The sequence below is a fragment of the Telmatherina bonti genome (assembly GCF_933228915.1).
Source record: "Telmatherina bonti genome assembly, chromosome: 23".
Lineage (NCBI taxonomy): Eukaryota > Metazoa > Chordata > Actinopteri > Atheriniformes > Telmatherinidae > Telmatherina > Telmatherina bonti.
Window position 1 is genome coordinate 11,126,181 of NC_136632.1, and position 25,732 is coordinate 11,151,912.

Below are 25,732 nucleotides of genomic sequence, written 5' to 3' on the forward strand. Positions count from 1 at the left end.
CTCTTCCCTCCTTACAGCTTTTGTCTCTCTACCTCCCTCTCCTTCCCATCGCTCTCCCCCTTCATGTCTCTTTGATTTGTTTTCCCTCCAAATCCTCCAGTTATTTTATTCCCTTCCCTGTCAATGCTGTTTCTGTACGAATGTGTGTGTAAGCCTTCTCGCCATCTTTTTTTTTTTCAGCCTCTCTGATGTACAACAGCTCCTTGAGGGGAGCTTTTCTCTCCCTCTAAAACACTCAAAAATACACACACACACACACACACACACTCATAGATACCCTATGCACCAGCTTTAACCTATTTCCCTAGTACTTCCCTCTGATGGTCCCATCCTCTGGCTCCATACTAAATCATTCATGTCCAGTGTCTCTGACCCACTTCCATTATAGTTTAAGACACAGGCGGGTTAGACGCTGTTCTCCACAAGAATTCCCCCAAAAATCTGCTTTCACTTGCGTTTTATTTCACACAACTGGGCTGCTTTAATCTACATCTCAGCCTAATCAAAACCTGGCTGGTGAGCTGACGGTATGCAAATTTTCCAGCTTTTCTTTTTTTTACAGACTTCACAAACAACTAAAATTTCCAGATCAGTAAACACATTCTGATTTTGATAGTGAATAAAAGCAACAAAGCCGCTCTTAACTATAATTCTGGATAATAATCACGCTATTATCCTACTTTTTTACGGTGATCTCTTTTATGTATGTAACAGGGAACAGATTCAAAGTTCTGGATGAGAGTAACTTTAGCGCTGGGTGTCGATCGTTTTCTCTAATAACCTGTGTTATAATCCTGTGCAGTGAAACTAAGTGTCAGTGCTGTAGCAGGAGGGAGCCACAATAAATAGTTTACGATAAACCAAAGCTTTACTGGCTGTCTTCACTTTGATGCTGCTTACACGACAGGCCAGCAATAACAAATGTTCCATAAAACCTGCTCTGATGTTAGCGCTCATTGCACTGTGTTTTCTCTGCTAGACTTATAAAACATGGCACATCTGTGTGTGTGTGTGTGTATGAGTGAGTTTCTGTGGGGTACTGCGAGAGGTAGTAAAGTCCAAAAACAGGAGGCAAAGCGGTGCAAAGCCTCTGTATTGACTGTGTGTCAGACGCACATTTTACTGTATAAATTAAATGCATGGGGTGTAAGACGGAGAAGGCATTAGCCCAGAGCCGATGAGAAGGTGGGGGGGTTGTCTGCCGCAAGACTGAAGCTGTCAGCTGGGTGAGAAATACTTCTCTGCAGGATCTTACTCTGGAGACCCAGGAACTAGTAGCTCTGTGTGTGAGAGAGAAAGCAAGATGGACAAAAAGAGAAGGGAAAGGAGACAGAGTGAGAAAAGAGCAGGAAGAATTAGGAATGAATATAGATTTAGAGCTTTGCATGCAAGTTTATTATGCAAAGTCATGAACAACAGAGGTGCAGGTGTGTGACGTCTCAGCCATAATAAAAAAGGAAGAAATGCGTGAGACCAAAGGTGCATAAAAGAAAGAAAAGGGAGGAATTCGTTTCCTTCCGTCTTATCTACAAATTCCTTCTTTTCATGTCTCTAACTTCAGGTTTTCTGTTGCTGTGTGTAAAATTTGGCATCATTTGTCTCTAAATCTGTTTGGAAATACACATAAACACCACATGTTGTTCCTTGTTTTTGTTTCATCACTTGTTCAAACTAATCTTTTTTCATTTAAAGTCTTGAAACATGTTTTTTAGGAATGGAAACTTCATGGTGTGACATTGTTTCTCTGCTGTACATTCATTCACTGCAACACATCCTGGCTGCACCTCCTTCCCTTCCACATCTGTATGTGTTCATTCACATCTTTGACTCTGTTTGTGTGACTTCTAAAACTCCATTTATGTTGATGAAATTTCACATTCTGTAATGTGTTTTTTTTAAATTATTTTTCTATGTAAATGATCCTTTCATGCCTTAAAATCTTATCAATCTGAGTTTTTTTAAAACTGCCGCCAGCTGTGATAAGACTTCTAACATGTTAAAACACCATATGGACATGTTGAAAAGGTTAAAAATGTCAGTGGTCTCTCGGCGTTGGGAGTCACAAACCTTTTTTATTGTTGCATTTGTTAAGGTTTCAGTTGCTAGCTCTTAAATTATTTCTTTGCCTGTAAACAGATGGCATTTGCAATTTCTTTCTAGACTCATCCACAACTGAATATAAAACAAACTGCAGTTATTAAAGACTACAGCCAATATTTCTGACATATATTCTTGATATTTTCATGGAGTTCAACTCCTAGAAATAGTTAAATCGCACTTTTTCCAAATTAAACTGCTTGATTCTACGTGTTTTTTAAAATTATTGCTGAAAAATATCTTGTTTATTTGGTCTTCCAATCAATCAGCACGAGAGCTTCTCTGCACAGATCAAATGGTGTAATGCGAAGCAGATGGAGTGTCCATGAACTCCTGCATAACGTCAGTGAATTTGAAGTATGATTATCTTACATTTTGGGAATTGGAATGAGCTTGATGTACTTTGTTTTGAAGTTGTTTGAAACTTTCCTGTGTGCTTTTGTTGAGAGAAAAACCCAAAGCACATAGCACCGATGGTTACAGTGATTAAAGCGTGTAATTATCACATTTTTCTGAATCCCTTGTCACCAGCTGAGCAAATTTGCTGATTTGTCTCACCTCAAAACTCAATCACTCTCAAAACTGGTCAGTGAGGGTGGAGAAATCTTTGGGGAGAACTTTTCAGAGTTGCTCTGTATCCTAAAAAAGTATTGAATTGTTTTCAGAAATGAGGTTGACACACAGCACATAGTGCAGAAGTTAAGAAGTAAACTCTACGAGCAGCTTGCTGTGCAACAGGAGCAGACTGTCACTGAAAACAATGGAGAGCTGTTTTGTTTGGTTGGAAACAGAGCAGAGAAAAGGGATTATTTCCAAAATAGCTCTGTGTTTGTCTTAGACAGAGACTGGTCAGTGTCACGCTGGACTGAAACTGCTTTACACACATACATGCACACCCCTATACCTCACTCACAGACATATGGAAATGCACAGGAAAAGCCTTGAACACAACATGTGGGCATGTACACACACAGACAAAGCATAGAAGTGCATCCTCGCGAGCGCACAGCTTGAAAACGCTAGTCTGCATTAAAGAGCGTCAGCAAGAAAGAGATAACAGCACGCAGGAGAAGCTTTGGTGTGTGTGTTTGTGTGCGTAGAAATATGTGAGTGATCTAATACCCGGCAGCAGTGTTTCTGATAAAGTGAGGGGCCTTAAGTGGTTTAAGGAAGGAGAGAGCCCCGCATATGTGTGTGTGTTGGGGTTGGGGTCAGGTGTCTGGTGCTTTTGTATATATATCTGCTTACTGTCTGCCTTGTCGCCACGGCGATGACATCATGGCACACGACCGCCAAACGTCGGAAAGAATTCCTGCCCTTCCTTTAAACAGTAAGAGAAGGAGATGAGGTGGAGAGAGAGGAGTGACGGATGACAAGGGGAAAGGGGTGAGAGAAGCTGGAAGTGGGATGAGAATAAAACTGTAAATGGAAACCTGTTAAACTGTAAATAACCAGTGAAAAATTTGTATAAACAACAGTTTTACGACATGCTACGGTCATCACCAGGAGGAAACATTTCCAGCCTGTTGCACCTTAACAATAACATCTTTTGTGTAAACAGTCAAGAAAATCAGAGTTTCTCATGTACAAACGGGATTTTACACATTAATCGTCAGCAGAAAAAGAGCTGATTATATATGATTTCTTAAACTGTGATGCTTTCATTTTTATTTTTTATACATTGTTTATTGTATGACCCAATTACATGCCACTGTGGGCATTTAAACAAGGGGTGCCCAGCTGTGGTCCTCAAGGGCCACAATCCTGCAGGTTTTCCATTGCAGCTGGGAGGATTTGCTTTTCTCACAATTCGATTTTTAACAATTGTTTTTGGGTGCCGATTCGATTTAAATTGCAATTCGAAAGTAGTGCCAATTTTCACAGGCCATCTCTAATAGTTGCATGATGACCAAGTTTACAGACCACATCACACGCCAGATTTCACAAATAAAAAAATGAACTGAGTGTCAGTTGTTAAGATTTATTTAGCAGCAATACATCTGAATCAGCTGTTTGAACTTATTCTTATGTTTCATAAGATCAAACTACATATAAAACTGCTGGTTTGAGTGTCTGCTGGCTTGCTGCTGCAGTATGTTTGGCTATTAGCAAATGTACCGCATCAATGCATATCTGCATTTACCTTAGGGTGGCGTCTGCTAGGTGGGCAGTAATGTTAGTCGTGTCACCACAGTACGCAACATGTGCCTTATAGAGTTCACAAACAGCATTTGACATGTCCAGCTCTGCTTTTCCCTCCAAAGAAATCCTAAATGTGTCCACACTTTTGACTTAAAATATGATGGTGGAAATTTTATCTCTGTGCATTTTTGAGGTTGTCTGCAACTCTCCGTCTTCTATTTATGTGTTTTCCAAAACAGATATAACGTCATGTTACTAGAAAGTTGAAGAGAAACATTTCGCCCTCTGCTTGAGAAAAGCCCTAACTTCTTTTCCATCTGGCATCTAAACATCTAAACATTCCAAACTGAAAAATAAAAATAGTTTTTGACCAAAAAAATTATTTAAAATTTGTAAAACAAAAAAAATCCCAATTTTTACGTGAAACAATATTCATTCCAACCCCTATTTTCCATGTATACCTGCTCCAACACACCTGATTCAAACTAATCACCTATTGTGCAGAATGTCATTGGCTGTTTGATCCATTTAATGGAAGCCAGGTGTGTTGGAGCAGGGACACTTAAAAAACCTGCAGGACAGTGGTGATCCATTTTGGGCACCCCTGATATAAACCATGTCGGGAGTGTTTGCATCACTCTTTCATTACATCACCGTGATTTCTTGTGTGCCTCACAAAATGTAGAGTTTTAATTTTATGAGTCTTTTTTGCCGAAGATCGACCCGAATACCGAATAATTGTCAGTTACAAAACGACCGTACCTTGGTACAAAAAGAAAGCAGAGGGAAGACATCTCATACTACTATTAAAGCAACACAGTCAAGATTAGAAACATGTTTTTCAGTTCAGCCAAATTCAAATCCAAGTTGTATCATTGCGTTCCTATTATTCCAATTCATAGACTTGCCAAGTTACGGATGTTACTACAGTTATTTGTCCACTAGATGTTTACACTGTACACCGCTTTGCTTTAACCTCTCTGACACACAAACTAACGCATAAGAGGCTAAAATCCTATCAGCTTTATTTGTAATGCTACCATGGTGACAGATTCTCCGTCTACACTCATTTTTCTATGTTTTATCCTCCTATACATCATGTCCTGTGACATCTTCCCTGTTTTCTGTGTTGCAACAGTTTCGGTATAAGTGAGTTTTGTTCAACCTTATTTTTATCGAATTACATATTTTCATATAAAAGTTGCACTTTACTGGCAAACAAAAGATGTCCTCGTTAACTTGCCACTGTTGTTTCTCAATAATATGTCCATGCCAAATAGAGACAGTCCAGCAATGCACAACAAATTCCCTGGCTCAAAAGGCTTATGTGAAAAGACCTTTCATTACTTGTTTTCAGGCTTAATCGATTGAAGCAACAACAGAAACCCTTCAGCAGACCTTGGCTTTGGTCGGGCTGAACGATGCGACAGTCTTGAGTCACCTCTCTTCTCTTAATATTTTGTTTCCAAAGTAACAAAACTTTCTTCTAACTTTTTAAGGTGTTCTTGTTTAACATTTCTCAAGAGTTTCTGAAGGTCTTTCAAAGTGTTTCTTTCATTTTCAGTCATTCATTCATTTTGTTCTTGTACCAGACTAGTTTCATTGGAATGTGAGGTTTTTTGTTTGTTGAGCCTCATAATGTCAGCCTATGAATCATTTAAACATAAAAAAGGCTCCCAACTCAGATAACTTAGCAAAAAATCCTGTTTTCTTAATAGTATCTGTAAGAAATGGTAGATAACTTAAGACTTTAAACAGAAATACATGTGGGTGTGTGTCATTTTTTATCAGTTCTGGTTTCCTCTTTTATTTAGTAGTTTTTCCTGTTTAGCCTTGTCTCTGTTCATCAGGTCACCTGGGTTCATTTATTTCATCCATTTCCCCTCTGTCTTGATGTGTTCTCTGTATATTTATACCCTTTAGTTGACGTTTTGAGTTGCTGGGTCATTATTTCTTAGTTGCCTTTCTTGGTCTGTTCATTAAAACAAGATTCTCAGCACCTACTTTGCATCCTGCCTCCCATCTCTGCGTTTTGGGTCCCCATCTCCACGTCTCCATGGTCCCCTTGACAATTGGGAGCCACATAGTCTATCTATGTTTTAATAGAGGGTGTTGCTTGTGGATTTCTGCATATCCTTTTATTTCCTGTAAAAGACTTCAGTCTTATCCCTTTAAGGTCCTGGTCTACCATTTGGTAGAGGTACATTTGCAGTGACTATGATCTCTTTTTAAAATATTGTTGAAATAAACCTGCCTGAGCCATCTCTACCAATGGATCATACCATAAAACCAAAGCTAAGTATTTCTTACGTCACTACTATTTCCATGTTCACCATTTCCGTTAATAATAACTTAACCGTGTTGTTATGTTATGTCATTATTAACGAATATCGCAATCATTCTTAATATTCTTGTCAGAACTAACAGAAAAAATGCCAAAAAACATTTTCTTTTGGCCTTTTTCTTGGTGTGAGCTATTGGGTTTACCTGGTTAAACCAGAGTCAAATAAACGGATAGAAATAAAACATCTGTATCATCTAAACTAACCCTGTGAAAACATTATAGTGAGGGGAAACATCAAAACACACCAGAATGCCACAGCTAAGTAGTTACTGGGATTTGTAGTTTAATATCGCAAGAGCATTTAAAAAAAAAAAATCCAGATATGTAAGTGTAAGTATATGAAAGCTAACCTCTTTAACAAGCTATTACTCCTCAGTTACTGTTAGTAGACTTTTATATTTTCCACTTTGTTCCACATATCATGGCAGAAAGACTTGAAAGGAGAGTTACAGATCTAAGTCTCCGTATCCACTGGGAACCGCTCTGCCTCGCATTGCTGGCTCCGTTGTCTTTGTTATTTTCTATGATAACGACACACTGCCAGCAGTGCTGAGAGCACACTGTGTTTTAAGTGCCGTCTGACAGCAGAATTATCTTAAGATTTAGCCAAAGAGTGCTGCACTTGAAGCTGTTTCTTCCTGATTACATAGCAACAGCAGTAGTCACAGCCAGCACTTGTCACAAGCACGTGTTTAGCTCTGCAAGTTGGAGAAGGCCACGCAGAGGGTTTTCAGTGCGTATTTGCGTGTGTATCTGACAGAAATAACGGCAGAAGCCCAGAATGAGACAAGTGCATCTGGAATAAATATCATTTTATCGCCAGCGGTTTATAAGCGGCGTGCGCTGGCAGGTAACTCTCAGATATGGTATAAAACTGGACGCACTGTTAGCTTTAACAAGAGTAACGTTCCATTAGCTTCTCTGCATGCATGTGGGTCAGAGTGTGTGTGCAGCTTTTTGTATGAAAAGAAAAGGAAAAACTGGTTCTTTGTTCCAGTGTCTTACTGTCTGGAGGAAAGTGATGAAAAGGTCCATGTTTTCATGCTTTTTGTCAATAAGCAGAGACGATAAATTTATATTTCAAGTGTTTACAAGATTTTTGTACTGATTGTGTGACAACATAGTACAAGACCATGGAAAGTGGCTTTAAAATGAAGGTTATAGTAATGACTGAATGCATCCATTATGGCGTTGTAGGTAAATGCATGTTAACCACAAACCGCACACGTTGTTGCTGCTTTTTATGTTTTGATTTTTAATGCCATTGTGTATTCTTCTTTAAGCTTATCTAATTTTTTTACTTTAAACAGGAGAGAGAGGAGTGTAATTAAAGTTTTAAAAAATGGTGATATGACCATTTTACCTAAAAAATGTATATATATTTACCATTACAAATGAATGAAATCATTAAAAAAAAATACACACAACTGCTCTGTTTTTTATTTCCAACATTGCACTAATTTTTGAAGGCTTTTTTCATGCTTTTTCTTTTTTTTGTTATTATTTTAAAAGTTCAGAAAAAACATACAAATATTGGTATAATATAAATTTAACAGATATTTTGTTTGTAAAACAATCTCATTAAATCAGAAAACCTTTTTTTTCTGAAATACAATTCCATAAAACAACATAATTATGATCCTGAAAAAACTATAGTAAGTAAAAAGTATTCTGTTTTCAACTCTGAAACATTGATTTTTATTTTAATTACACTAAATATAATGCATGCATCTCTATCATCAGATGAATTAGAGGAATATCAGATTTGATGTTGTGATATGCTGAAATATTGATCAAATATTCATGTTTAATTCATATCATCAAGTAAAAAGTATACTGATGCTTATGGACACGGTCAGATAAACAGTCTGACAGTTAAATGATCAGGGAGTTGATCTTCGGACCCAAGCGGAAGCTCCCTCAGGCCCTGCTGGTCAGATGGGACATTTGCACACTGACAGTTTGGTCCATGAGGTTGACCAAAGAATCTGTGGGTCTCCACTCAGTCCAAACACATAATCTGTCTTCATTTAGATGTTCTCATCACAACATTCCTCACTGCCGCACTGTATCTCTGTGTGTCTGTGTACCAGCAGGAGAGACAGGAGTGTAATTGTGCGTTGAGTAATGGAAGAAAACGGGATGAAGAATGTTTAGCTGGAAATGCAACTTTACCTCATCATTCTGCGTCCATATATGTCTGAGTGTGTATACGTACAAACCACTTCTGCCAAGTATGCTATCAGTCCTTCACATGATGCCAAAAACAGCTCTCATCCACCGAGGAATGGGCTCTCTGAAGGTGCCTTCTGATATCTGGCTCAAGTTGAAGCTGCCATAGATCAGACTCGTTCAAGCACGTCCTCCAACTCAGTTTAAGGTTCGTATCATGTGGGGCTTCTGTTGCTCGCCACCTCCGAACAGAAGCAGACTTTTCCTATTGCCAGTAACAATCTGGCTTTGGTGGAAGCTGCTCAGTCTTTACACCTGCCCCACTTACCTCTCAAACATGTCAATTACATCAGCTGGCTTTACCTTCTGAGCCACACCAGTTACAAAAATGCTGGATAAACAAGCATTATAATGAAACATTTGCAGCATTCTGTGGTTTTGTGCATGTGGGACTGAGTGTGCCCAGTTCTTTTTAAGCTCTGTGGGATTGTGAAAATGTCTTGTCATTTCGATTACCACTAAAAAAAAAAAAAAAATGGACATGATTATGAGAATTCTTAACCTTCGATGTCAGCTCAGCACAATCTGTGGCTGATGGGATGAATTGGATGTGACTTGTTGCTTCCCAACCACAAGGAATGTCAGCCATCTGTCAGCATCCCCATTGAGAGCGGAGAGAGAGAGAGAGAGATAGGGTCGAGACAGCTCAAGATAGAGACCGGAAAGCAGTATGGAGGCTGAGCTGACATACTTATGTACTCATACAGAGAGGATAAAAACACTTTTTTGACCAATCATTGATTGTAAGCTATATCTAAAAGCTCTATCAGTGCTTTCCTGAAAGGCCGAGGAGCCCATGAGTTTCATAAATGAGCTTAAAAACTTCACACATACCAACTACGGCTTGCTGTGAAGTATAGAAATACACTTTTGCTGCATATATATTTAGAACGTGTCGAGAAGCAAATGAATTAAATCTGAAAAAGACAACCTTCAACTAAAGTGTTTGTAGTGGTTCGGTTTTGTGATTCCTGTGCTTGACAAGCCAGATTAAATGTACCCAACTGGTTGGTAAAGGGACCTGTACCTCTGTAGCACTTCTCCAGTCATGCCAACCACTCAAAGTGCTTTACACGACATGTCACAGTCACCCATTTACACACACACACACACACACACACGTACCCAGGGGCCTTGCAGGGTTGTGTGTCTCACACATGGGACACTTACACATGTAGTCAGATGAAGCCTGGAATTGATCCTCCAACTTTCTGACGACTGCTCTTCCCCCTGAGCTACAGGAATGCTACATCCTCCATCTACTCTAAAACACCAGTAGTGAAATGGTCAAAGTTGACTAAAACTGTTGCTTCGATTACCAGTTTGGCAATGTTGACACAATGGAAGTATTCAAGAGGAACTCTTCAACTTTCTGAGGGGTTCTTCTGTAATTAGAGTCAGGCATTGATGCAGGTTTTTAATTATTGTCACTTTTTTTTTGTGTGTTTGTGTGTTCCTGTAAGAAGAGACAAAGCTTTTTCATTTCGGGGAGGATTTTCCTTTGCTTTACTTTTTGTATTTTTGTTATAAAGAGAAATAATTGTGAATGCAGAATGAAAATATTCCCTGTCCATTCTGACCTTTTCATAGTTCATCATAAAGAAAAAAATCTTATTACTTCAGATTAATTAGCATAGCCATTCTATTTCAATCGGACCGTTTTTGACATGATCTGTCGTGTTTATCCCCTCAAAACAAAATGGCTGGGATTTAATCTGTGGCGTGTATCTCATGTTCCATTTCCTCTAGATAACATACAAATATTTTAATGCTTCTACTCTGTTTCATCATGTTGAGCAGGAGGCAGAACTCTGCAGTATATCTGGATAAAATGACTTACTCAAACATCTGTCATTGTTTCCTGCTCAGGCAAGAAGCCCTGCTGGCTGCCATAAGCGAGAAAGACGCCAACATCGCTCTGCTGGAGCTCTCTTCATCCAAAAAGAAGAAAACCCAGGAAGAGGTGGCAGCTCTGAAGAGAGAGAAGGATAGTCTGGTTCAGCAGCTCAAACAGCAGGTACGACCAGCATCAACTGGAAAAACCACGGAGGCTTTTGATCAGATGTTTAGATGCGTGAAGGGGAGACGATGAGTGCCAGAAGAGGTGGAAAAGTGATGCACACACACACACACACACACACACACAAAATAAAGACAGAGGTGAAGTGAGGAATGCAGAAGTCAGATTTGGAGAAGGGGGTGAGATCCGAACAGGGGGGAGCACAGGTGAGGTGGCAGTGATGCAGGGAGCAAAGAAAACAAGGGAAGCAGAGTCCAGATGTGACCGCAAACCTCCAACCACAAAGAGTAAATTTAGGACTAACCTACCACTCCTACACTCATCACACACACACACACACACAGACCTCAGATCTTCCACAAATCACTGCTGGCAGCGTTTTCTTATAAATTTGTATTTATGAGAACGTTCTGCCCGCAGATAGACACACCAACACACACGCGTCACTTCCCCCGCGTGGATAGGTGTGAACGGAGTTTGTACACACACATCGTTTTGTACACACTCACTCTGGCCAAAAACAAGGATATAAACATGACCAAATGCCTCTGTGGTTCCACACAGAGGTCTATTCACACACACCCACTCTGAGAAACACACTCACACACACAGTTAAAGTTCTCCTGGGTCTAGTGAAATAACCAGCTCCTTACTATACGGGCCTGCTGGGAGCTTGCTGGATTTCTTCCTCACCGTTGGCCCCTGCTGGACTCTACCTGGTCCTCCGTCCACATGCGGCACGGCGTTTATTTACCTGCCTCCCTGCTGAGCTGTTAATTTAGTGCAGTGGACGTCTTTAGCTTGAATTCTGTGTGACAGGGGACGGCTTTTATAAAGAAAAAAAAAAAAAAAGGAAAGTATTTTGCTTTTTTTTTTTTTTTTCTAATTTTCACATTTTGTCTTTTTCCAAGCCGTCCATCCCAAACCCATGTCACTGAATTCTGTTGGGTTTTAAAGCATGCACATAAAGCCATTAGCTTTTTAAATGACATGCAGTTCATACGGGAAACATCACCTCAGCATATGGGAAACCTTTCACTTCATTTTTGCGTACATATGATCAAAGGAATCGGTGCCGTAGGGTGTCGAAAGCGGTGTTAAAGTGAGAAGCAGAGGCTACCAGAGGGAAGCTGTGTCCACTGAAACCGTTCTAACAAGCTTCACTCTTCTCTCACTTCCTTCCTCATCCCTCCATCTCGTCTCCGTTCTGTTTGAAGTCGTTTATGACACCTCGGGGTCTCGAAAGTGGTGACTAACAACACAGACACTCCTCTGTCTGATGCCACGAGTGTGTGCGCGCGCTTGTGCACAAGAGGGTGTGAGCAGTTTAGCTTTGTACCAATACATCTGCAGTGGTGTAATTTTCTGTCCTCTTGGTGATGAAACACAGCTGAGACTGAAACTTCGTCAGTAGTGTGTGTGTGTGTGTTTGTTTGCTGTGTTGCCTTCAAGTGAGGTGAGGTATATGTTGTGTTGTGAGGAGGTTCTATGTTGCGGTTCTACATCTAAAACCCTGGAGAAGTAAAACCTTTACTATCCCTGTTAATCTGTAAAATGCATTAAGTCTCTGCATGTTGAATTCTGACATTGATTGGTGTTTTTCATGACTAATATTGATTGCAAAGTAGTAGATCACCATGTACAGACAGTTATTAAGCTGATCTATAGTATCTGCTGAGTCTTGAAGGAAATAAAGATGTTCTTCAGTGTTTGCTGCCACACATCATCCATCTAATCATCCTTTGATGTTCTACGCGTCTGATTTGCGCTCAGTCAGCTGTGAGTAAATCATTTATATTAGTTAAGTTCAAGTTGTTGGTGAATCTTATTAGATGAGTTTTAAGATTTGATTTAAAGAGAGGGAGGGAGTCAGCATGATGAATCATGATTTATGACACTTGTACAACAAACATAAAAACACACCTGTGTGCTGAACATGTAGTGAATATTCACTCCGTGAAAGCATTGCCGTCATGTTGGCCTTTGACCCCCAACTGCAGGAGATGGTAGATGAACTTGGCTTTCTTCACTCTCCTCTCCTCCGTCATTCTCAGTCCTCTTCCTCTCCAGGTTTTATTTCCTTCAAAAGTGTCATGGAGGGACAGACAAAAAGAGGGAGGAGGAAGGAAGCAAAGCGGTAGTGAAGAGTGCGAGAAACAAAAAGTAAAAAGAGCGGCGGTTGTACCTTTTTTTTTTTTTTAAAATAAAACAAGAAACGAGAGAAGGTGAGGAATATACCACCATCTGTCTTTCCAAGAAACACATGTGTTTAGCATCTACAGCCTCATGGCCCTTGCCTTCTGTCACACCTTTGAGGCTTTAATCTGGCCTCTATTAGTGCTCTCCACATGTATAATATTATCATGTTTTTGCTCTGATTTTAAAGAAGTTAAAAAAGAAGACACCAAAATCTGATTTTCACAAATCCAACTGTGTGGTGAGGCTGACATCTTAACAACATCAAGCCTTTAAAAGATGAAGATCCTGAAGCAGATCAGCATGTTATTGTTTCACTACAGAGTTATTTGGAGCTGAGATCTTTAGTTTATGCACAAGTTTCTTTAATTAACTGGTGCGTAAATGACAAGTCACTCTTCACTCTCCTTTTGAATTAAATTGTTCATCTTCACTTTTTATAATTATCTCTCTTTTTACTGACAAGTGGAAAAATATGAATCTAATCTAATTGATTACATGGCAGTGACTTGTCACAATGAAATAATTCCCCACGGTGCTCAACTCAGGCTGGCTTCATTATCATTTGTAATTTTCTGCTTATAAACAGTTGTCTGTTCTTGATAGAGAAATGGGGGAAATAATTTAATTTAAACCGCTTATCGTGATGGAACAGTTCTTTCCCAGCCATGACTCAGCAATTTTCCATGTTGATAATTGCACTGATATCTACAAAGGTTGTTCCTCCACCACTGCGCGAAATAATAGTCCAATCTAATATTCCCCAGAGCCTTATCGTAAAGAAATAATTTTCCACCAAGCATGAGTCAGCAGTTTTCCTCTCATTTCACTCTGTTCATTTGTTTCTCATTCTGTTCATTGTCAGCAGGTTACGGCAGAGCTGGAGGTTGGAAGATGGGGTGGGGGTGGGGGTGAAGATGAAGGGAAGCATAAAGGAGGAGGAGTGAAATAATAGTGTGATGATTAGATTAAGTGAGAAACAATTGGCACAGAAACAAGTGAGCTGAGGTCAGCATTCCTGACAATTAGAGTGAACATATTAAAAAAAAAAAAAAAAAAAAAGGCCGGGGAGGAAATGAGGACATTTCTTTTACTTATCGAAGGGAGTTTTTCTTGCCATATCCCACCTTCCTCTTTTTGACTCTAATACAAATTACAAAAGTAGTATGAGTACACATGCTAATGAGAATGACCATTCCCAAAGTATGTAGCAGCAGGTTACATGCTAAATGCTTAATGTACCAGAATATCTGACTTTAAACCATGCCACTTTTGTGGGATCCTTCCACTGTGGTCCCGGTCTTACTGACCTGACCCGAAAAGCTGGTGAGTAACACACAACAATCCACTGATTGGTCTAAAGAGTCATTACTTTCTGTGCGACTTGGCATTAAGAACAGAGCAACAGCGCCATGTATGAACATACCCTGGATTGTTTGTTGTTTTAAGCCACACGCCAAGAAGAAAGAATGCAAACTTCTCGAACTCCAACTTTCTCCTCCTTTGTTTTTGTCATGTTCATCTCCTCTAAAATTCAAAGCAGGCATAATGCTGATATGAAGTCATGTTTTTCCGTAGGTGATGCATCTTTCACGATACTGTCGATACGCCTACTAATCAAAAGGCAAGGCAGTGAAAACGCAACCGAGGTCAGGATTTACTAAACCATCCTGTATCAACGCAGACCTGCTGATGAAAACATGGCTGTAGCTTCTTATTGTATTAACAACAGCGACGGTTAAGAGTAGAAAAATAAATCTCAATCAATTTATTTTTCTTTATTTTGTCCATTACCTGGTGCTGTAAGTTTCAGAGCCTTTTGGAGAGATATTAACTGTCAGTATTCATGTGAAGAGAAAAAAGAAATAACGGTGCCTTTTTTTGCCCAAACCACAGTATCCTCAGTGAAAATTAGCGTGAACACCCAGGCGGAGCTGGAGCCAATTAACACCAGCTACAGTCTTCTTACTGGATGCTAATTAAACACTTTCCTATTGCGTTTTTGATGAGTGTTAAACGTGCAAAACTTTTTATGGGTTAATGTTTGCCATTGTCTATCGTTTGACCATAACAAAGAGGTTTGCTGAAGAGGTAAAAAAAAAAAAGCATTTCTCAAACAAACGAGCTAGCTAAATACTTCCTAACAATCAGGCTGCACAGCAAGCTTTTTGCCTTGTTTGCTAAAAATATGGTGTGATTTATTCACAGTAGGTTCTGTGTCATCCAACCAATTTTAGGCAACATCTGAATTGTCTGAACTAAAATCGCTCAGATTATATTCTGCTTCACTTTATCAGTTGCAGGGATAATGACCACATATTGTATTGTGATGTGATAGAGGTTTAGAGCCACACATACCTTTTTCCAAAGAGACATTCATTTCTAGTGTTTTTATTCTTCTAAGGAAGGCTTAACTTTTTAAGTGTACTATCTTAAATCTTTTCTTCATTAGTAAAAAAATAATATACTGATATTTAATATGACACCGAAAGCATAGAAACAGATCTTGTGGTTGCAGAGATGTACTCTTTTCATTATGGGTGTGCCATTGTCTCACAGACTTAAAAAAAAAAAAAAAAAAAAAACAGTCACAAGTCTCAAAGCGAAAAACTTTTGATAGCCTTGCTTGATGTTTGTAAGTAATTTTTTTCATGGATCTGCTCTCTCCTGACATACATGTGTGTTTGATTTTACTTCTCACGTCACATTGTGCAGTGTTCAGATTTTACTTCTATCCATATTCAGGAATCAAAAATAAAGACCTTGTTTTTCATTTCATACCATTAAAACAATTTTAGTTATTTATTCCAAATGAGTCTCATGCCTCTACTGGGATTTTAAAAACCATTCATTTATATCATTTTCAGATCTTGGAGACTGGAAGTCCTTCTTTAAATTGGGGCACATTCACATCAACCTTTTTAAATCGAATCAGAGTCTGTTTGCTCAGAAAGTCCACTTCGTTTGGGGAAATGTGAATGCGCCAAAGGAATTCTGATTCGGATCAAAGAACTACAAATGCAGGTCTTTGCCCATTTCAAGCGGACCAAATGCAGGAAGTGGGCTACAAAAAAAAGTATTTCCTGCATTTGACGTGCATTGCATCGTGGGTAAATACATAGCAATCTTGTTAAGAGTCCTTTACCTCATCTGTTGTTCATACTGCATCCATAGTTGCAGTGTATTTCTGCAGTATACTTGTATAAGACAAATTAAAAAGCCAAAACAGCGACAGTTTCATCTTCATGTTTAGCTCGCAAGTGGAGGAAACAGAGTTTTCTTCTTCACGCTCTTGTCCTCTCTTTTGCTGAATACTAGTGCAGCACCACCTTTGGTGGGAATGGGGAGATATTATTCCAATGGTTTGGCTCGACCAAAGTGCAGCGTGAACGCAATGGATACACCCTCTACAGCTGAGCAGAGTCCCCAATCAAACCAAGTCTAGCGGACTATGCTGATGTAAATGCACCCTAAGGCATAATTTCTCTGCAGACGGCTGGTCAGTCGTGGTACCAACATCTTAAAGCAGACACTTGTTAACACATCAATGTCTCCACTTCACAAACAAAGTCACATAAAATTTGTGGTTTTGGTCTGCAGTTTTGTGGTCAGTTAAAGGAAAACTTATGTTGTTTCGAGACAGCGACATTGTTTCAGCAAAAGAATTCAACCCCATTCAATGTTTCAGATTCAGAGCTGTAAAATGTAATGTGCAAGGATTAAGCAAGGTAGACCCCCAATAAGATTTCAACCAAGTAAACTTAGCAGACAAAATGAGCCACTGAACTAGACAGAAAACAACGTGAATGGAAGCAAATGAGGACATGCTGCTGAAGAAAACAGGAGAGCGAATTAGTCACAGATACAGGAGAATGCCAAGGAGCTCAGAGGCCACCGGATAGATAAAGTAAGAGGAAAAAATACAGGAAAAACTGTGGCCATAAAGAAGAGAAAGAGTCTTAAGTAAAGAGGGAGTAAAAGACAAATGAACAGTATTGGTTCTGACCGAATGTAGAGAAGTTTAGTTCATCTGAGAGAAGTGGGTTAAAGGCAAAAAAAAGGAAATGGGAGGATTTGTGTCTGGATTATTTAGAGGAGAAAGAGAAGACAGGACTAAGATGAAGAAGGATAGGAAAGATCAGATTTCTTATCCTTGTACCTTTTCTAAAAACATGTGTCATTTGCAGTTTTTTTTAAGAAATATATCACAAAGACACGGCTGAGTATAGAGAGGCAGAAAAGATGGAAATTGTAAGTAAAACAAGTGACCATTGTTCATGTTCCTCTGGTGGCCCAGAGGTGGTCTAAAGCATGAGACTCGTGATGTCATGGTTGTGGCCTTAGGTCATGGTCATTTGGGAAAATTATTTTGTTTTGTATTTAATTTTTTTATTTTAAATTTATTGCTTAAATGATGCAAGATGAGCCGACATCGTCAGGCTGTAGCATAATTACAATCACAGCTGGGCTTCATGAACTTTACAGAGACAAATAGAAGTTGTGCTGAAACAATGCTGTAGAAAAACAAAATGGAGAGGCAAGTTGATGTTTCTGAACAACTGAGATAACAGTGAAATATCACCTTAAAAGTTTAGTCCTGATTGATCAAACCTAAAGGCTTTTTAGATGAAAACACTGCTGATGGATGTAATTAAAAAAAAACTCTATAATGTTGTAGCTGCTTTCATTTTACTTTGACCTCATCGTAACTCCAAAAACAATCACCAAACGGTGGGAGTACTTGAGTAGACGAGTGGGAAGGTATGTTTGCAGGCCACATCAGCCCGGCTAGCTCAGTTGGTAGAGCATGAGACTCTTAAGGGTCATGGGTTTGAGCCCCACGTTGGGTGTAGCACATTTTGGGGCCCAGCTGCTCAGTAAAGGATTGATGTTTGTCAACCATAGACTATATGTAAAAAGCTGGACGGAGCCTCTGACAAATAGAAGTTGTGCTGAAACAATGCTGTAGAAAAACAAAATGATGTCACCTGAATTGAAGCTCGGTGGGCGGTTCCTACCATTGTCATCTTGGTAGCGTCATGCGCATCCTCTCACCCCGAAAATACAAATACGGGCAAAGAGGTGGAGCTGAGAGGTAGCTTTCTGTGGCTAAGAGCTAACCAAGCAAACCTGGAGATAACAGGAGCTAACCAGCTAACGGAGGTAAGTGGGCTAAAGCTTAAAAACCGCGGTTGTTCTTTGTTCTTCTGACTTGAAGCCGGAGATTGGTACCTGTCAATCAAAAGGACACGCCCCTAAATATGCCGAACTTTGAGATTAAATTACTTTTAGACGGGCGAGTTAAAAAAATTTTTACTCCCCCCACAGTTGTCATGAAGGTAAACCTGACCTATAAACCGAAAATGGATTTTTGAACCAGGCTGTAAACATGTGAACATTTCTGCCGTGAAGTTGGTCTTTTTAACATGGGAGTCTATGGGGATTTGCTCTGTTTTGGACCCAGCCCCTAGAGGATGAGGGGGGAACTGCAGTTTTATGCACTTCCGCATAGGCTTCACTTTTTACTGCCGCAGGTTGCCGCCTGATCCCGGAAAGCTCAGTGTTTTATAAAAAGTGGCATTCATTAATCATGCGAATCCTAGACTTAGAGGCTGGCAAGAGTTTGCAAAACTAACTGGTAATATATAGAGACTTCTTGGTAATATAATATGGGCTAGACCTTTTTCTTTTGAAATACAGCATAAAAGAAATTTTATTTTGAAGCTAAAGGTGCAGGTGGGCTTAATATATGCATATTTCAGTATTTAAATTCTATTTGTGTTGCTGGATGATGGTATTAGTCTCTGTTGTTGCAAAATAATTCATCTTTGGTTTAATTATGTATTTTTTTTGTTGTGCATTTAGGACCAAAGATTACCAGATGTGTATTAGTGAGTAGTACTAGTAGCTCACATGGCCTGGCTAGCTTAGTTGGCAGAACATGAGACTCTAAATCTCAGGGTTGTGGGTTTGAGCCCCACTTTGGGTGTGAGGCTTTTGGTCTTCTTGTCATATCAGTTTTGAAGTCTGTTAAAACATAACTCTGCTGACTGCAACATGATCCCACTAAATCTAGTCTTCCTCTCCCATTCATGGTGTGTTATTCCCACAGTCGTCACTATTTGCCTTTATGCTGTTTTTTCTCTTTGGATTCATTCTTAAACTATAAGAGTTTAGTTGCCACTTGAGAGAAAATGAGAGAAAAATTTAAACCCAATATTTAGTACAGCTTGTTTGTCATCAGTCATTCAGATGTAAAACAGTATTGCATTGAAACAACTTCGGAGACTTCGCGAGTGCAGACTAGTTGCTGTAGATGCGTTTAAAACCAGTCGAAGAAATTCAGCCCTGCTGAGATCTCTTTAATTGAGCATGTTTTAGTTGGAATTTTCTAATCCATCACTTTTGGTTATAAAAGAGATGTTGACGACTGTCCCTTGTACTGTAAGAACCAGTGGAAAATATTTTTCCAAAGATATATCTTCAGTTTGTTCAATCCATGAATCAACAATGATATGTATCATATTCATTATTACATAATTATGTGTAGGACCCCCCCATTGATTGATTTCAGAAACATGATTATTCCTCTATAGTCTCTTATTGAAGCTTTCAGACAAACATGTATGAAATTTCACTTGATCTATTCAGTCTGTGTTGCACAGTTGCACACACGCACACACACACGAACTCTGTCTGGTCTCTTTAAGTCCCGGCTCCTCGCAGGGCTCAGCGAAAGGCTAACAGGATTTAGATTGTACAAGACCGACAGATTTAGATTCACGCATTCCTTGCCTTTTATCTCTAACCCTCCCGCTCTTTACAGGCCTACTGGAAAGCCTGAAGTATAACTAAAACGTGTGAAACACACAGAGCAGTGAAATGAGGACAAAAGACAGAAGGAGGGAAGAATATACGGATAGGAAAGACAGGAAGAGTTTAAGAGATGAAGCAAGACAAGAAAAAGGGGCAAAAGTTTCCAGATTGTATGCAAATGTTTCTGGAAGTGTGAATATGTCTGTGTGTGTGTGTGTGTGTGTGTGTGTGTGTGAGGTGATTTACAGCTCTGTGTGTGTACAGTCTAATATCAGTCTTTGTGGACCTCCTCCCAAGTGACAAGTTAACAAGCCTGTTATTCTTCTGCAGTAGTTAACAAGCTACACAACAGGTGGCAAGGCACAGGCGGTGTGTGTGATTGTTGGTGTGTGTGTTTGTGCACGAACGCGTTTGAAATGTGCACAATTCAAGTACCTGGTATTTTAAACTCAAAAGCAGATGGATGATTTGGAGGCATTCGTGCATTCGTCAAGGCAAAGCTAATGGCGGTCGTCCAAAACGTCGCCGTTCTTCCTAACTGCAAATTTACCTCACAAAAAGCTGAACACTAGACATCACACACTCCTCACGATGCTCCCTGAAATACGTTTTTTCCCCCTCTGAAAAGAAATCAAAGCTTCTTGTAATGGGTTTCGTTTTTCTCCCTGCAGACACAGAACAGGATGAAGCTGATGGCGGACAACTACGAGGACGACCATTTGAAGGTGGCGTCTCCAAACTCAGAGCAACCTAACAATCACAAGCCCTCGCCCGATCAGGTGAGACGTCATGTGAAAGCAGGAGGCACATTTCAGAGTAATTTCTCTGCTGATGTCGTGTTGTTACATAACCAGCCAGTATTTTAACCAACTCCAGCTTACGCTCTTCTCACAGTATCTCTCCCCAACTAACTTCCGGCTTTCTCTGAACTCACGCTGCGTCTGGACCCAACTAACCCATAGGACGACGAGGAGGGAATTTGGGCATAGCCAATCACATGCCTTCTTTCTCACCCTCAGTCCACCGTTTTGTACAGAAGGGTGAGCGTATTCTCTGGAACCGGTCGTGTTTGGATGTCCTCGTCGTGCCATTCGTCTTCTCTGACTTTCGTTTCATCCGTTTGTGATGTTACTGTGCTTTGAAAGTGTTTTTTTTTTCTCATCTCTGCAGCTATAGTTTCAAATCTTCAACCCTCTGCATCCTTTTTTCAGTGTCTGATAATCGTTTTTCCATTTTTGTAAAGGGCCTTTGCGCCTCTGTCAGTCTTCCTCATCTTTCTTTCATACTTTCATGTCAATTGTAGCACCTTTATTTCTGTTCTCACTGTGTTTCCCTTTAGTGTGCACAATATTGGAGGTAAATCTAAAGGCTTCATCACACTGCCAAACTGTCAACTCAAAAGGGAGGATTTTTCCTTAGAATCTTCACTGACATGTTTTGGCATACAATGGGACTGTTCAGTATTTCAGATCAGTGATGGCAGCTACTTGACAACTTTTGAGTCAAGCGAGAAGGGAAAAAAGCTACTACTACTAATCCATCATGACACAAGAAATCTAAAATCATCCTTCTTCAGACATAAATCCCCTGCGTTAGCTTTGTTTTAAAGTAAATCTACATGTTTCGGTGATTTAATAATCTGGATAGGTCACCTCATCCTATGAAGTACATTAAAGTTTCGAAACAGCGCAGTGCTGAAAATAATAACTTTCTGCCAGATTTAAGTAGAAGGATGTATCGGTTTACTGAGAGTGCAGCGCCACATATGAGGAGCACATGCTGCTTTTAGTGCTGCTCAGTTCCTCTGCAGGGATTTCCCATCGGGATGCTAAAAGCACAAAGGTTCACCATCGGATCTAAGTTTGACCCTTCTTATTAATTAGAGGTAGCACCTCCCTGCTGAGAAAGGCAGGCCAGCCAGCTCGCACACAACCCATATACACCGCCCCTTTTTCTCTCTGTGTCTATGAGTTGTTTCATGTGCACACACCCTCTTCTTGGTGTGTAAGGTGGGTAATTTGCCATAGCACATTTCATCCAAACACTGAGTGATTGTGTGTCTTTCTGTGAGGGGATTCTGTGCAGCAGTCGGAGAATGAAATGCTTCAGAGACAGCTGCTGCGGAGAAACACAGGAGAGTAGTTTCAACACACACCGGCCATTGTTCAGAACATTTAATGGTATTTTACATTTTTAATGGTTTTTAGTTATGTGAGATGCATAACTTAGAAAAAAAACACAGGGTTTCTAAAAGTTTCCAGCATTTTGGTTTGTGAAGGTTCTGCCAATTAAAACTGACTTTTCATGCAGTAAAATCTGTTTAAAGATTTTTAGCTGCAACTAAACTATTGCAAGTTATCTTTTGTTTTAAGAATTTGGCTGGAAAGGTTTTTAATCAGCATTTAAACCTGCATCAAATGGCCCATGTTTTGAAGATCCTACTTCTGGTTGATTTTAACAAGACGTTTGCTCTGTTAGTTTATTAATAGAGAAATATTCACTCTAACTCTTTATTACAGTAATTTATTGTGGAAATGTGTCTGTGAGAAAAGGCCAGTACAGTTTATTGGAGCGTCAGATGTCAGCAACTTCTAAAAGAGGTCAGATTGTAATGCCTGGAAGATGTTTTCTTCTTGTTTAGCCGTTTTTTACTCAAAAAAAAAATCATGGCATACATAAGATACATTACTCAAAGTGTTATGGACAGATTTTGATCACATTTTCAGCAAATCTCACAGATGGAATAAGGAGCCAGTGTTTAGATGTTTGGGGTGATCTGGATCACCGTCTGCGTTCAGGAATTTTATAAAAGATTCTTTGCTATGGGGAGGAATAATTTTGCCATTAGAGCTTCTTACTAAAAAAATAATGTCCACGATCACTAGCATTATTAGAATCACTTGGCAAATGCCTGCGCTCTCTGACTGCTTGTAGTTTACTTTTTGTGTGCATTATTTGCCTCCCCGATTGGTCGAGCCTGCAGATAAAGTTGGACTTTTTATGACTCCACTAAGATGCTTTTCTTGGACAAATATCTGCCTTTCTGCTTTAATGCACAAGTCTCTCTGTAGAATAAAAGAAAAGATTTCACCGCATCACTTGACTGCAGATGATTTTTTCTTAAACAAAAAGGCCGGTCAGCAGTGCTATCTGAATGTCTCTCCTCAGAGTTCTTTCATCGGACAGTAAGAATCTAGTCAGGATGCATGGGAGGCTAATAAAGCTGCACAAACACACTGACTCACAGTGCTGTAAAAAGTGATGTCTCCTCTGGGACGGTTTCATAGTACAGTGAGACGCTGGAAAGCACCACAGACTCATTAACCACACACACTACATTTGTTGACTATAGAAACATAGATGCACAATATTTTGTTCCGAAGAAAAATGGCAAAATTCAAAGTGTTGAAAAGACTCTGAAGTTTTAGCTCATATTTTATGCTTTTATTCCTCAGTGTCATTTTTCACTTAGACAGATCTTGAAAAAGAAAGAGCACTGCTGTTATCTTTCTCCAGATGTCTTCCTTATATCACCAATCTTTCCCTTCATTCTTTCTGCCTGTTTCTCATTTGTCTTGCATTTGATCCTCCAAGCTTTGCTGCAGGTCTGGAAAGTGTGGACAGGGATGTTTTTAAGCTGTTTGACAGAATAATATGAATTAGAAAGTGTGAAAGAACAGCTGTAGCGCAGATGTTGAGTTTATTTTTAGTGTAGAAAAGCCAAATCATGGGAAATGTCTTCATTTTTTTTTTATATATATATACTACATCAGTTCTTGTTGCATTGCAGCTAACTTACAGTAACAGAGATGTTTTGAAACACAGACTGGGAAACATCTCTGCAGTCTTTAACACCATCATTTTCTCTTTGCTTCCCTGCTTGCTTTTTTTCTGTCTACTGAAGGGAAATGGTCAGTAATATAATTTGTTATGGACTGTTTCCTATTTTTAGTTCCTATTTTTAGTTTTAGTTCATAGTGTATATAAGGCTGTATGTAATTAGCGTCTGCATTTATGAATACAAGAAACAACCAGTTGTGATCCAAGTAGGTGTTACACGTGGCCACTAGAGATTGTTTGGAAAAATATATTACAATATTACATTTTCTGTGCATGTGTGTGTGTTTTGTTTAAGTAGTGAATAAGGTGAGGACTCAGAATCGCAAGTGACAAATACTTTGATTTACTATCCGCTTCTATTGCTAAATAAGAGCATGCACAGATTATCCACCACAATCACCACCCATATCCACCTCTTTGCACTGGATTGTCAGAGCTGTCAGACACATGAAGTTATTGAACAATAACATGCATGCAGAGTATTTACACACTCTCTGTGTGTTAAGTGACAGCTGAAGTTGGTAGCTGTCCAAAGAGAATAAAGAACATTTTCTACTGTTCTTCTGAGAAGTTCAAACATTATTCAAGACAAAGCAAAACAAAAAAACAATGTTTTTTATGTTGTTTTTTATGACATTAGAAGTGTCAAAATTGTCTTGTGACAGTTTGATATAAAATATTAGCATGTCTTTCAAAGTAAAGGGAACTTTGATACAAAACTACTTAAAAGTAATGTATATTACGTATGGAATATGGCCAAAATTCATCAAGATTTTTTTCAGATTTTCCACTAAATGACAGACAAATAACTGCATGACACTGGCAAAGAATATCCACTGGTATTGTCGTGAGAATTGAAGCTCTGAATCTGTCTTTCTCCACATTACTAGCCGAATCAAGACTCTGGCTGTATAGATTGTGATTTATCATGACACTGCTTGCTTTGTGTCATCGGTAGTACCTCTAGAAAACATGTCTCCAGTGACATCTGACTGAGCAGTCTGCAGCTTTTTCACTTTTACCAGGGGACGTGGAGGTTGCTGATCTTAGTTTCATAAACTTTTTGGTATCCTAAACCATGCTTATATAACTTATATGTTTTGAAAATCATTGAAGCATATTTTGATGACCTTGATTTATTTACACGATGCCCTGCTTTCAAAAGTTAGTGTTGTCAGGTTCCCAAGACATCTCTTACATGAGCTCTGTACAGTTAAAACCTCACAGGTCCCTGTGTACTCTTTGGGGACCCCTTTGGGGGTCAGAGACTTCACTCCAGGTTGGGAACCAAAGATTTATAGCACTACTGAGAAAAAGTATGCTTTGGTTTTTCTGAGATAATACTTTAAAGCGGAGATGCCAATAAATCAGGACCATATGGTTGATCAGAAATTGTTATTGATGCACAACAACTCTACATTTATAGTAACTCTACATTTATTATATTTTTGCAACACCTATCTAAATAAAATGAATCTATAATAAAGAGTGAACAGCAGTGTTTCCAGTTCTCATACATAAATACTAAAGAAATCTGCAGATTAACACACAGAGGTTGAATTCAGGCAGCCTGGATGATGTTACCGTGCTGAATGAAGGGATCCTACCTTCCAAACTGTGTATGCCGAGTGACGATGAGCACAGAACACAGGGTGCAGACAGACACAGCAGGGATTGAATTTACTTTTACAAACACACACTTGAAAGACTCACACTAACAGCCCTCTTAACATGCCTCCTCTGCACTTAAATCCTGGTATTCCCCAAGGAGAATATTGTGGTCGGTATGTCTTATCTGTGTATGTATGCATGTGGATGTCGCCGAGGGAGGTCCTGTCTCTTAGACCCTAAATGCATGTATCTTTTTTACTTCCCTCAACCTTGTTCCCACGCTAGCCATCTGCAGATACAAAAACATTTACAGACACACTCATTTTCATAATGTAAGTTAGCATATGTAAACACATATGTATATATTTGCAGCAGCTAAATTGCATATTATATCATCTGCTTATATAAAATGCTGTCAAGAGCAGAAAATTCAT

The 25,732-nt window shown here is 39.3% G+C and overlaps 1 protein-coding gene across 2 annotated transcripts in view; it reads left to right on the forward strand.

The window, feature by feature from the left end:
• The window catches only part of LOC306773437 (ELKS/Rab6-interacting/CAST family member 1-like), a 164,278-nt gene that overhangs the window by 110,781 nt on the left and 27,765 nt on the right, over positions 1 to 25,732 (forward strand). For both annotated transcript variants that reach the window (XM_079263249.1, XM_079263250.1), the window contains 2 exons: positions 10,685 to 10,832; positions 20,519 to 20,626. In XM_079263249.1, the coding sequence (XP_079119375.1) occupies positions 10,685 to 10,832; positions 20,519 to 20,626 (256 nt within the window). The remainder of the gene's footprint in view (positions 1 to 10,684; positions 10,833 to 20,518; positions 20,627 to 25,732) is intronic.